This window comes from Sorex fumeus, unplaced genomic scaffold (assembly GCF_029834395.1).
Source record: "Sorex fumeus unplaced genomic scaffold, SorFum_2.1 ptg000097l, whole genome shotgun sequence".
Lineage (NCBI taxonomy): Eukaryota > Metazoa > Chordata > Mammalia > Eulipotyphla > Soricidae > Sorex > Sorex fumeus.
Genome location: NW_026606154.1, coordinates 2819800 through 2833957, shown reverse-complemented (window position 1 = coordinate 2833957; position 14158 = coordinate 2819800). Strand labels below are relative to the sequence as shown.

At 39.4% G+C, this 14158-nt stretch overlaps 1 protein-coding gene across 2 annotated transcripts in view; it reads right to left on the bottom strand.

The window, feature by feature from the left end:
- GABRG2 (gamma-aminobutyric acid type A receptor subunit gamma2) overlaps nucleotides 1-14158 on the bottom strand; it is an 83889-nt gene that overhangs the window by 49984 nt on the left and 19747 nt on the right. For both annotated transcript variants that reach the window (XM_056133078.1, XM_056133079.1), the window contains exons 2-3: nucleotides 4008-4159; nucleotides 2182-2249 (exon numbers count right to left, since the gene is read on the bottom strand). In XM_056133078.1, coding sequence (XP_055989053.1) covers nucleotides 2182-2249; nucleotides 4008-4159 — 220 coding nt within the window. The remainder of the gene's footprint in view (nucleotides 1-2181; nucleotides 2250-4007; nucleotides 4160-14158) is intronic.

Sequence of the window (14158 nt, the reverse complement as noted above, 5' to 3'; positions counted from 1 at the left end):
CCACAACAGTTCCAGACCAGAGTTTTGCAGGCTCTGCTGCCTCCTAACTAAATGAGAATCCTCAAGAATCTAGCTTACAGGTAGCGTGATAAGACCTGGATTTTACATAAAGTTTTGGTGCCATGTGTGGTACATAGCAAGCAGCCAATATAAGGTAGTCATTTAAAAAACAATTACCATTGTAGTTGTCATTTTCTCCAAACACGATAAAATAAGTGAATTAAGGAACTATTTTTACTCCTTTACTAAGTTCTGTCATACATATAACAGACAGTGATATGATGACTATTAGTATGCCAAGAGAACAATGTCTACATTAAACAAACAGTGGGGGATTGTGACATAAATCTAGACCATTAGGTGTGGAATAAGAATATTCTAATTCTAGTATTTAGTATTTAGCATTATTTTGTAATGATTTTAGTCAAATCCACAAAGGAGAAAATAAAAAAAGCTCTGTTCTTTTGCAATGGGAGCTAGGAGTGGAAGTAATTTATATTTCCAGTCTAATTCCTAACCCATCTCACTGTTATGAATCACACACACACACACACACACACACACACACACACACACACACACACGACTCTCTTGTTGTCCAAGAATACAGAGCCTTTCAGTGTGATTCTTCTTCCTTTACTTTGTCTGCATTGTTCTAGGCTATTTCCATTTCTCTGTCACTGACTATATCTTCCCAAGGCTAAGTCAGGTCACTTTTATAGCATAATTGCAATCCATACATCACCAGACAAAAGAGGGTTACTAACTGTATAAAATGCTTTGTTACCTCATTTGTAACAATCATTTCTGATTCATATTTTGCCATTAAAACACACAGAGGAAACACAAAAATAGATATTATATGTATATATATATTTTTTATTTTTAACATCATTTTTTTTTCATTTCATCATCCTGTTATTCGTCGATTGCCTCGAGCAGGCCCCAGTAACGTCTCTTTCATCCTAGCCCTGAGATTATATTCAAGGCTCTTTAGGAGAATGAGACCCATCACTGTTACTGGTATTTGGCATATTTGGTACGCCACGGGGAGTTTGCCTGACTCTGCCCTGTGCCTTTTTTTAACATCAGTGTTTCACAAATCAAGAGACAGTAGGCTCTGTAGAAATATGTAAAGATGTAAAGTTCTCTGTTTAAATAAAAATGTTGTTTCAAGACACCATGAAGGCTAAAGGTTCTGAAAATTTTAATTGCAAATATGATGGACTGGGATTTGTTCGATTTGTTCCATAGTTATCTAAATAAACTTATTTTCATGGAGCATACAGGTGGGAGTATACTTTTTGAATCACCCTGATATAGAAGCTTCTCATTCCTCTGACCCAAAGGTGTCACCAAATAGATCTATAAATGATCTTTTAAAATTAAAGTGTCTCAGAGGTTGGGGTACAGCAGGTAAGATGTTTGCCTTGCATCTGGTTGACCCTGGTTATATCTTAAGCATCCATATGGTCCCTTGAGCACCGCCACGTAGTAATTCCTGATTGCAGAGTTAGGAGAAACCTCTGAGCAACACTGGGTATGTCCTCCACCCACTCCACACCAAGAAAAGACAAAAAATAAAAAAAATTTTATTTTTTGCTTTTTTAGGTCACACCCAGCGATGCTCAGGGGTTATTCCTGGTCCTGCACTCAGGAATTATGCCTGGCGGTGCTTGGGGCACCATATGGGATGCCAGGGATCAAACCCAGGTCGGCTGCGTGAAAGGCAAACACCCTCCCTGCTGTGCTATCGCTCCGGCCCTTAAAAAATAAATTTTTAAAATAAAATTTAGTATCTCGTGTCACATGTTTGACATAATCAGACTCTAATCTAAATTTCAGAACAAGGCTATGTTCTGTTTTGAGGCAAGGCATGCCCTTCTCCAACTATCACTGTTCTAAAAAGTAGTGGAGCACTATATTTATTTCTTAGTAAGCAGAACTTGCTACATAAGCAATGATTGCTGAAATTGAAAAGCATATCTTTTTATAAAACATAATTTTATACATATTCACATTAAATTTCCATAGCAATCCTGAAAAGTTTTCCTTATGCTGCAAGTGAGGGGGAAAAAAAGGAGATGAGATTATCTGCCTTTCTGAATTTTGTCTATTTCTGTGAGACCACATTTTTCTCTGTAATCTATTTACAAAATAGGAAAAATATTGGCAACTTACCATATTGATAGCATTCACTGGACCAATGCTATTCACATACATATCTGTGTGAATTAATGTTGGTTTCACTGTAAAGAACCACAGAGAAATGTGAAAAATGGAGAAATAACAATTCAATGCTTTTGTCTTTATTATCCTAGAAATAGATTTACTTTGCTACATTAAAAGTGATTTTTTCCAAATAATGTGGAGCCAATGTCTTTACCACATTTGAATAACTTTCATTTTAAAAGAAGCTACTTCTCTTAAAGCATGGAGCTAAGCAGAGTTCAAATTTGGAACTCATTATTCCTCTGAGACATTAAATGAACAAACAGGAAAACCCTGCTCAGTTTTTTTTAATCTTTCTCTGATATTTTTAAGTTTTAACCATGTTTCTACAAGCTCTATAATGAACTTGGACTTTATAACTTGAATTGATCCATGAACAAAAATAACTTAGTGAATCAGAAAAAAAAATTCACTTGAGAAAGCTTAAGTATACAGAAAAATCAACAAATACTATGAATTATCCTGAAACACTGCTCCCTGTTGATTCTTTTTTACGATCACTTTATCCTCATACACCTCTGGCCAACACAAAAATCAATCTTCCTTAATGACTTAATGGATTCTGTGTCTCATCAAATAGTATAAAGGAGACATATGGAAGCCAATACACACCTATTTGTCAAAGAAGACTGATATGACCAGTTTCTGGTATTACATCCATGACCAAGTGCATGTGCTCCATTCTCATTTAACAGTTAATGAACAAGAATTCATAATATCATCCCGAACTTCCCATGGACATTTCCCTCGCCTTTATCTATTTTCATTCAATGTGCCATCCACTAATTCTCCGTGGTCAATTGAATTCTCCACTGTTCCCTGCATCTACATCATTATCTTCACCTCAAACAAGGCCAATTTTTCCCCTACCTTTTGGATTCTGGGTTTGACCATCTCACTTGCTTTAGCTCTGCATACAAGGCCAGTTCTAGAACATTCTAAGTATTAAACGGATGTGCTTCTACTTTCTCTCTTGCTTTGTACTCTCGCCATGAGATGATAGTCACAGACAGCTGCTGAACCCAGGAGAAGAAAGTCTCCCACCCTCCTAAATGAGCAGGCCCAGCTGGACATTTTTTTTAATTAGATTGTCCCTTGTAAAGTGTGAAACAAATATGTATAATTGTCTGCCAACTGTGATGTTGTGAATGTTTACTATAGCAACAGGTAATCAATATATCCACCAATATTTACATATATATGTATATATATACACATATATGTGTGTATGTGTATGTATCTATATAGAGAGAGGCATATATACACATACATACACGTGTGTGTGTGTGTGTGTGTGTGTGTGTGTGTGTGTGTGAAGTCACTTTTCCTCTCTAGCCTTTTCTGGCTACCTAGGAAAACAATCATTTCTTTTTTGGGTTTGTTCTGTTTGTGGGCCACACGTGGCAGCCAGAGCTTATTGCTGGCACTTCTCTCAGGCATCACTCTTGGCGGTCTCTGTGGGGAACCTATGGGATGCCTCGAACCTAACCTGGGTCAGCTGCCTTACCTGTTTTACTATCACTCCAGCCCAAAACACACACATATTTTTTAGCTCTCAGACCTCACTAGAAAACAACAAAAACATCTTTTCATTGCTGATATTAACAATGAGTGAACAGTACCCCTAAAATGATATTTATGTATTCTTTATAGAGTTTTTAATAATATAAACTGCAACCTTATGGTTATTGAAGTATGCTCAGATTCTTTGACTATGGCAGGCATACGTAGTAGGAACCTCCTTCCACACCACATCAAAGACCCAGTTAACGTACCTCCTATATCAGGACGAAGTTTATTGTCATATCCTTCTAAGAGGTTGTTTAAAATGACAGTCACATCGCCCTCGGGAACTTTGGGGGTTAAGACCCATGTTTTGTTGGAAGCATAATCTTCATAGTCATCATCAGATTTCTGGCTGCTGAGGCTAATGAGAGAGAGAGAGAGAGAGAGAGAGAGAGAGAGAGTGAAATCGGAGTGAAATCGACATCCAACTTGAATTTTAATTCACAGAATACGAGCAGGAAAGAAGTGAACTGGGATTACAGTAATGTATTTGAATGATTACAGTGAAAATTCTCTGAGGTTAGTCTCTAGCTCCTAACTTCTTAAACCATGGAACAGGTAACTTTGGAAAGAAAATTGTCCTAAAATAGATTTTTTTCTTATTATTAGTAAATGTTTTATTTGTAAGCCCAGTTCATAGTTATATATACGCAGGACTATGTAAAAAAACAAGGGCCAGAACAATAGTACAGCAGCTAAGGTGCTTGCCTTGCATGTGGCTGACCAGGGTTCAATTCCCAGGCCTAAATGGTTCCCTGAGCCCATATGGAGTGATCTCTGTGTACAGAGCCAGGGGTTACCCTTGTGATTTGCTGGGTGTGACCCAAAGATGCAGGGGCTGCGGCGGGGGTGGGGGGGGTGGCGAGAAAGAGACAATGAATAGAAAGTTTAAGAAGCCTGCCCTAGCAAATTGAACTGCAGTGATATGTAAATCAAAACCTTTAAGAGTAATGTCTCCAGTTTTCTAGAATGTTCTGCGTTTCCATCCACAGTCATGCTTTCCTAGTTATTTTCACTTTTCACATAGTTGATGTTCTTCCCACCCTATGGACCAGCCTCGTGAAGAACTGTTTTCAGAAAAAAAAATCTTTTTTTTATTGTGGAATTACTAAGTAAAAGATCATAATGTACACCAAGGGCTCAGGCATATTGTCTACTTGCCCCAACAAGTCATGAAAGAAGGAGACTGATCATTGAATTCAGCCCCCCATAAACTGCCGGAAAAGCCTCTCCACTCTCAACTACTGAGCAGAGCTCAGTATCCCGGCCTTTCCTGTTCATCCCCCGAACTTTGTTTATTTATTTATTTGTCTTCCACTTGTACTCAATGAAAGGGCGGTTCATTTACCTTTGACTGTTAAGGGCTGGAATTACACAGAAAAAGAGAATTCTATATTTTAATGTCTTTGCTTTTTTTAAACAGCATCAATTCCAAGCTGGAAACTCATGCTAATGGTCACTGAGCTAACTATCATCATAAAAATTAAATATCCTTTATGGAGTGAGCAAAAGGACACAATACTATGATTCAGTTGTCCATGCCAACACCTGTTGGAAAACTGCTATCACTGGTCCAGAAATACAAGCTATGAATACCGAGTATATATAACTATAAACTAGTATTTTTCCTTTAGGTTGACTTTAGAAGGACACAGGAATTCCTCTAGTATTATTCCCCTAAGTCCCAAACACACACAAAATTATTATTTTTAAATTTGGGGGCAGTTCAAACCCTATAAATACTGCCATCTTAATTTTTATCACTGTTCCATGAATATTGGTTAATTTTGTGACCCTCTGGTTAAAAAAAATAGAGCTTTTCACAATTTACAAAAGTATCCCACCAATCTTCAGTTTCTTTTCCTGAATTATATGCATGGTACAAAGGACTGTCAGAAGTAAAATTACTAAACTATTACCATAAACAGATATTCTCAAACCAAAGTCTCCTTGGAAAAAAAAGAACAGTATCTCTTTCTCCCCTTATACCATTCCTTCTCTTTCTGTCTCAGACAAATGTGTTTATGAGAAACTTTTTTTTCTGAAGAGTTTCGGCATTAAATCATTTGATGTATTTGTTTATATACTAACAATTACAAGATCCAAACATGGAAATGCTGTGTCATGTCATTACTGTTATCTGGAAGACTTGAAGCAAAAATACATTAGTAAAAAGATTTAGAGATTCTCGCATAGAAGGACTATTAATTTCCAGAACTGCACTAATAATTGCCTTAGAGTTAATTTTTACCAGATGCTACAACAAAAATCAAATAGCTTGTTTATATGAAAGAATTTCTTTTTTTCTTCTTTTTTTTGCTTTTTTGGGTCACACCCAGTGATGTTCCTAGTTCTGCACTCAGTAACTACCCCTGACGGTGCTCGGGGAACCATATGAGATGCTGGGAATTGAACCCGGGTTGGCCATATACAAGGCAAATGCTCTACCTGCTGTGCTATCACTCCAGTCCCTCATATGAAAGAATTTCTGACTGATGTTTTTCATATTTCTGATCTTTATTTATGCAGAGAACTTAAGAGCATATCCATGGGTGTAGAAAAAACCTAGTCTTTTATTTAAAAAAATGCTTATTATCCCTTCTTATTAAAAATTCCCCCCCTAAAGGGGGCCAGAGTGATAATACAGTGGGTAGGGCATTTGTCTTGCACCTGGCCAACCTGGGTTTGATCCCCAACATCCCATATGGTCCCCCAAGCACTTCCAGGAGTAATTCCTGAGTGGAGAGCCAGAAGTAACCCCTGAGCATATCTGGGTGTGACCCCAAAAGAAAAAATTTCAAACAAAAGATTACAATGAGATATAATTTCACTCCCAATAGAATAGTCTGCATGAAAAAGACTAAAAACAAAAGATTCTGGCAAGGATGCTGTAAATCATGAAAACCTGGTACACTTCAGGGAGAAATGCAAACTGCTGTAGTCTTTGTAGAAAATATTACAGAAATCTCTTTAAAATAAGATGGAAATATATAATACAGTGAACCATCAAAGGCACTTAACCCAAGGATATGAAGGCACCAATGAAGGATGTTTACATCACCACATTCATTGCAACACCGTTCACAGTAGCCAGAAGGTCATCAAGCAAAATTGCCATCAACAGATCACTGAATAAAGGAGCAGTGATATACAAACTCAAGGAAACGTGATTCTACCACTAAAAAGATGAATATCATTTCACACCATAGAGATTGGCCCACATCCAAAAGAACAAAAGCAACGGTGCTGGTGCGGATGTGGCAAGAAAGGGACCCTCCTTCACTGCTGGTGGGAATGCCGACTGGTTGGTGGGAATGCCCTTCTGGAAAACAGTATGGACGATTCTCAAAAAACTAGAAATTGAGCTCCCATTTGACCCAGCAATACCACTCCTGGGTATATATCCCAGAGAGGCAAAAATGTATAGTCGAAGTGACATCTGCAGTTGTCTGTTCATTGCAGCACTGTTTACAATAGCCAGAATCTGGAAAAAACCTGAGTGCCCTAGAAGAGTTGACTGATTAAAGAAACTTTAGTACATCTACACAATGGAATACTATGTAGCTGTCAGAAAGGATGAAGTCATGAAATTTACATACAAGTGGTACTACATGGAAAGTATCATGCTAAGTGAAATGAGTCAGAAAGAGAGAGATAGACATAAAAAGATTGCATTCATCTGGGGAACAAAATAGGAGACTAACACCCACGAATAGCCGAGATAAATACCAGGAGGTTTACTCCATGGCTTGGAGGCCAGCTTCACACTCTAGGGGTAAAGGCAGCCCAGATGTAGAAGGGAGACCAAATGGGGGCTATTGGGAGGACTACGCCAGGATGGGAGAAGCATACTGAGACTAGACTCTAGACCAAACATGTTGCCACTCGATGCCTCTTTTGCAGGCCACGGCACCCAGAGGGAGAGAGAGAACAAAGGGGAGTGCCATGCCACAGAGGCAGGGTGGGATGGGGGGATAAGGGGAGTGGGAGGGATACTGGGATCAGTGGTGGTGGGGAATGGGCACTGGTGGAGGGATGGGTACTTGATCATTGTATAATTGAAACCCAAGCACAAAAATCTGTTAGTCTACAACTGTATCTCATGGTGTCTCACTAATTAAAATAAATAAATAAAATGATAAAAGCATACCTCTGGGGGTGAGAAGGGAGAGAGAATGGAAGGTGGAGTGAAGAAAAATAAGATGCTTTCTTTCATATGTGGAATCAAATTTCTAAAGCAAACAAAATGACTAAAGAACTCTCCAAAACTTCTAGATTAGGGGCTGGTGCAATAGCACAGTGGGAAGGGCATTTGCTTTGCACCAAGTTCGATTCCCAGCATCCCATGTGGTCCCCTGAGCACCACCAGGAGTAATTCCTGAGTGCAGAGCCAGGAGTAACCCCTGTGCATCGCCAGGTGTGACCCAAAAAACTCCCCCACCCCCGCCAAAAAAAAGAGAAAAAACCTCCTAAATTAAGAGAACACTAGGGGGTTATCAGAGTGAGGCTTGGTAGAACTGAAAGGAGTGTAGAGGAAGAGGGAAGAGGTAGAAGGCAGGTTTCTGGGGGTGCCACTGGAACCCTAGGTAGAGTGAGTGCTATAGACGTACCAGAATATAAAATGTGCCCCCAAAGCTCCATAGTATTCTATGCCAAACAGAAATCAATAATCTTATTTTTGTTCTGTTTTTTGAGAACAATTCTGACAATGCTCAGGGCTTACTCCTGTGTCTGTACTCAGGGATCCCTCCTGGCTAGGCTCAGGGGACCAATGGGGTGTTGGGATCAAACCCAGGTTGGCCACATATAAGGCAAGTGCCTTACCTGCTCTACTATCTCTCTGATCCAATAAAGCAATTTTTTGCTTTTTTTTTTTTTTTTGCTTTTTGGGTCACACCTGGCGATGCACAGGGGTTATTTCTGGCTCTGCACTCAAGAGTTACTCCTGGTGGTGCTCAGGGGACCATATGGGATGCTGGGAATCGAACCCGGTTCAGCTGTGTGCAAGGCAAATGCCTTATCTGCTGTGCTATCTCTCCAGCCCCCTAATAAAGCAATTTTTAATGGGGAAGGAAGAGGGATATAGAAAAGAATAGGGGCCAAGGCATTTGACTCTCACGTGGCTAACCCCTCATCCCACTCAATCATGGGAACCAGGTGTGGCTCCCTAAATACAGCCAGGGGTCACCCCAGATAACAGACCCAGGAAGAGCCCTGAGCACCACCACGTGTGGACCAACTCTCTTCCCACTCCCCAATAAATTAAATCTAAAAATAAAATATAAAAGAAACTAGTCCTTTTTCTGAATCCATGTCTTTTCTGTGTCACACTGTTTTATGACCTTGGGCAAGCTTCTTAACCTAATTAAACAGAGACTACTATTTTCCAGAGTGTCAATACTAGTTACCATGTCCCTTTTTTTGGGGGGGAGGAGGTCACACCTGGTGATGCACAGGGGTTACTCCTGGCTCATGCACTCAAGAATTACTCGTGGCGGTGCTCAGGGAACCAAATGGGATACTGGGAATCGAACCTGGGTCAGCCGCATGCCAGGCAAATGCCCTACCCGCTGTGCTATCACTCCAGTCCATACCATGCCCCTTCTTTCCATGAGATTAAGACATGCTTGCGTCATGCTAAGCACACGTGTGTCTGCCATATGGCACTGAGAAAATTGTTCCATTGCACTTATTGTTTGAAAAGTGGCCAACATTAGCTCCACCACATAACTAAAATCCAGACCTACACACCCTGTTTCCAGGCTTGTGTCTAATATGGGCTGAGAACAACAAAAAAACAGCTGTTTTCCAGGAAGAAAAATAATGAGCCCCTACATTATAAATAAATGAAGTTTTTATTTGTGAGAGCTTCCCCAGCTGAGGTCTAAATTAATGGGCTTGATGCAGATTCTGGGACTGATTCCAGATTTATCTTAAAAAAGGAAAAAATAAATAATTTCTCTCATTCAACATTGGCTGTTCCTTTCTCTAGGATGCTTTGGATTCAAGAAATCTCTTTCCTTTGTAGGTGAGGGATAACGAGATGGAACTGTGAGCACTAGGAGGCGGCCAGGGCAGATGGATGCTGAATCCGAAAAACGGACTTAATAGCTGAGTGGGTGGAGAGCTGACATAAACTTGGACTGCTAACTAAAGGCACCTATCTGAATGTAAGAGCACTGAGAAGTGATTCCTCTTAGAAACTCAAAAGGTTTAAACCAATAGTGTATCCTCTTAACTGTGTGTATGTGTTGGGGGTGGACCTGTTAAAACGTAAATTCTCGAGTTCCTGCTTTAAACCTTCTAGGTTAAATCTCTGTGTTGTAAAAAAGAATATTGATGTTTATCTCCTCTTTATAGCTTTATGAGTGATTTGAATTTTATACACAGCTACAAACATTTAATAAGCTAAAATTTGAAAAATATATATTTAGGGAAGAAGCAGCTTAGGAAAATAAAACATACCAAATAGATAAATGTTCAGTGAGAGGTTGATTTCAATTATAGAGAAAATCATTAAGTATTTGAATCTTGGTGTATATTCTGGATGTTTGCCACTGTAAAGGTTAATCATGCAGTTTATAGCATTTTAAATTTTATCCTGGTATTTTACACTCCCACGGATTCAATAAAACTTGATGTTTAGTGGGGGCCAGGGGATAAGGGAATATAGGCAGACTCTTCAGAGTTTACAAGAACAAACACTACAATGAACAATTAAAATATTTGTATTTTCATTCAATCTCTTCAAATCCATTTGCATTTGTAATTACAAAATTAGAATACTTAGGGGCCAGAGCAATAGTACAGTGGGTAGATGTCTGCCTTGCAAGCAGTTAACCCCAGTTCAATCTCTGCATCCCATATGGTTCCCTGAACCCCACAGGGAGTAGTCCCAGAAAACAGAACTAGGAGTAAACCCTGAGCACCACTGTATGTGGTCCCAAAACAAAAACCAAACCAAACAAAAAAAAGACAGAATATGTTGTTTTCTTTCTCAGACAGAAATAAGTAGCGGAATTAACAAGCTCATCTACCAATTTCATAAAGAAGAATTTAGTATAGGGCCAGGGAGATAGTGCTGAGTTTGGTGTTAGCCTGGCATACTGTTGAGCCAGGACTAGCCCCAAATTCTGCAGATTGTGGTCCAGACAACAGCCCCTCTCCCCTCAAAAATTAAATACTCAGGAATAAACATCACAAAGGAGGTGAAAAGATCTGTACATTGAGTACCATATGTCACACCACTGTTAAAAAATAAATAAAAGACAGTTGGAAACAAAAGCTCTATTCTCTGTCCCTACATTGGAAGTATTAACGTTGTTAAAATAGTTCTTCTGGGGCTGGAGTGGAAGTACAGCAGGTAGCATCATGCCCTGCACATGGTCTATCCAGGTACAATCCCTGGCACCCAATATGGTCCCTTGAGCCCCTCAAGGAGTGATGCCTATGTGCAGATCCTGGGGTAAGACTGAGCACAATCATTTCCAAAAGACAGAAATACAAAAGTCATCCCATACAGAGCAATGCACAGATTCAGTGCATCCCTTATCAGAATTTTAACAGCATTTTTTTCCCAAAGAAATAGAACAAACATTACTAATGTGTGGAACCATAAAAGATCAAAAAAGAGTGAAATTCTGAGAAAGAAGATGTGGGGTAGGGAGTGTCACATTCTTCAACTTTATACTATAAAGCTACAAAAAAAATTGTGACATTGCAAGAAAAATACATGTATCATGGAATAGAATTGAAATCCCAGGAATAAAGTCCCATTTGCAGAGATGGTTCATGGATTTAGAAGTAAAATCCCCAAACCATAAACTACAGGAAGAGAACATAAGGCAAAACACTTTATGTTACTGACTTCAGTGATATCTGTACTGATTTGACTCTAATGTCCAGAAAAAAAAACCCAAAAACCAAAAGTAAATTCCAATATAGCAAACTAAGTATCTGCACAGAAAAACAGATGCTCTCATTAAAAACAAAGACAGTCTACTCTATGTGAGAAAAAATAATCACACATCATCCAACTGACAAAAAGGTAATATCCACAATGTTTAAGGAATTCACAGCACTCAACAATAGCCACAACAACAACGAAATGAAAAATCAAGAGTTGAGCAGGTATCTCTCAAGTGATATACAGATGGCCAACAGGCATAGGGAAAATGTTTATTATCATTACTAGGGAAACGCAAATTAAAATGGTAAGAGATACCTCCTTATAAAAAGCCTATTATATATGTGCATATATATATATATATATATATATATATATATATCCGTAAATAGCAAGCATTGACAGTCACAGAGAAAACGGAAGTCTCACTTACTGTGGATGGGATCTGTAAATTGGTCCAGTCTCTACTGAAAACAGTATAAAGATTTCTCAACATATTAAAAATAGAACCACCACATGATCGAGCAATTTCACTCCTAGGTTTCTTTCCCAAGAACACAAAAATACCAAATGGGAAGGTGAGTACAGGGTCCCCATAGTGCTGTTTACAGAGGCCAACATCTGGAAACAATCCAAATGCTCAATGACAGGTGATGAATCAAGAGGATGTGGTGTATATACACAAATCAACCCTACGCAACAATGAGGAAAGGTGAAACATTGTCTTTCCGACTACAAGGGTGAAACTGGAGGGGATTATGCTAAATGAAATAAATCAGAAAGAGAAAGGCAAACATGGGATGTTTTCATATGTGTGGTATATAAAGAAACCAGCAAGGGAACAATACTGTCCAATGAAAACAAATTACAGAGCTGAGGTTACCAGCAGGGAGGGAGGAAGGGGGCTGAAATGGTTCAACGGCCCGTGGAGGAGAAATAGTGGCACTTAAGTGGCAGGCATGATGTGGTAACACAATCTCCCTAAATTATATCTACATGCTTGAAAATCAATGTTTCCTCAATAAAAAAAACTTAAAACCCACTTATTTTTATGCATGAATGTTTAAAATTTCACTACCAAACAAGTTTCCACTCTGTTACGATGATCTCTATGATGATTTTCCACTATATTCTCTTCCTTTATTGTACTCACAGGATTGTCCCACTATCCCCAAGTACTCTGAAGGCTGTTGAATAAACACAATGACAATTCCACCCTCTAAAGGCATCATGAGCAAAAGAACGTGCATGACCAGAGCTGTAGTACAGCAGGTGAAAGGAGCTTGGTCAGCATGCAGCTAAACCAAGTCTGATTTCCAGTTCCACAAATGATTCCAATCCCTACCAGGAGTGACTCATGAGCACAGATCCAGGAGTAAGCTCAGAGCATGAGAGGGGGGGAGAGGGAGAGGGATGGAGAGAGGAAGAAAGAAATAGAGGGAGGGAGAGAGGGAGGGAGGGAGGGAGGGAGGGAGGGAGGGAGGGAGGGAGGGAAAGAGGGAGGGAGGGAGGGAGAGAGAAAGAGAGAGAGAGAGATTATTTGAGTTTGTTAAAGTTCTGGAAACCTGGACAATCTCCAGCAACTTTGCATGTATTGACTTCTGTGCCTCCACTTTCCATCTTTCCACTTCCCAAAGGGCTTGGTGAGTCTTACTCGTTTTTTTCCCTTTCATTTCAACACAAACAGCATCTTCTCATAAAAGCCATGCCTGACTTTGTTGTCCACTAGAACCTTTCCACATTCTGGCCAGTACCTTGATGACTTCTCAGCACATTTCCTTAGGCTGCAGCAATAGCACAGCAGGTAGGGTGCTGTACACGGCCGACCCGGGTTTGATTCCTCTGTCCCTCTCGGAGAGCCCAGAAAGCTACTGAGAGTATCCTGCCCACACGGCAGAGCCTGCCAAGCTCCTCGTGGCATATTTGATATGCCAAAAACAGTACCAACAAGTCTCACAATGGACATGTTACTGGTGCGCACTTGAGCAAATCAATGAACAACAGGAGGACAGTGCTACAGTCTGTATTTCGTTATTTCACGTCTCCATTCTAAGACTGGAGAACACTGTAGATTCATTTACCTTGCTGTTTTCTTAAGATCAATTATACTGACAATAACGTACCATTAGTGTTCACTCTGTTTAAAGAATAGCCATCAAGGCTTTATTACATTATTTCACCTAATCCTTCCAATACTTATATTTCTATCATCATCCCTGAATTATAACAAATATTGACCAAGAATCACTTTAATTTGCCAAAACCAAACTGTCAAACCAGTAAGTTGGCAAGGCTTGGAAAAAGGATCACTGCTAACGAATCTGCTATTGTACATCCATCAAGTAATCAGATCATCCAAAATAAGTTTCTCATGCACATTTTCCCTTAGGACAACATATTAGTTTAAGCCGGAGACCAATAAAAGTATGGCACCTTCAGCACAAAGTTAATAAC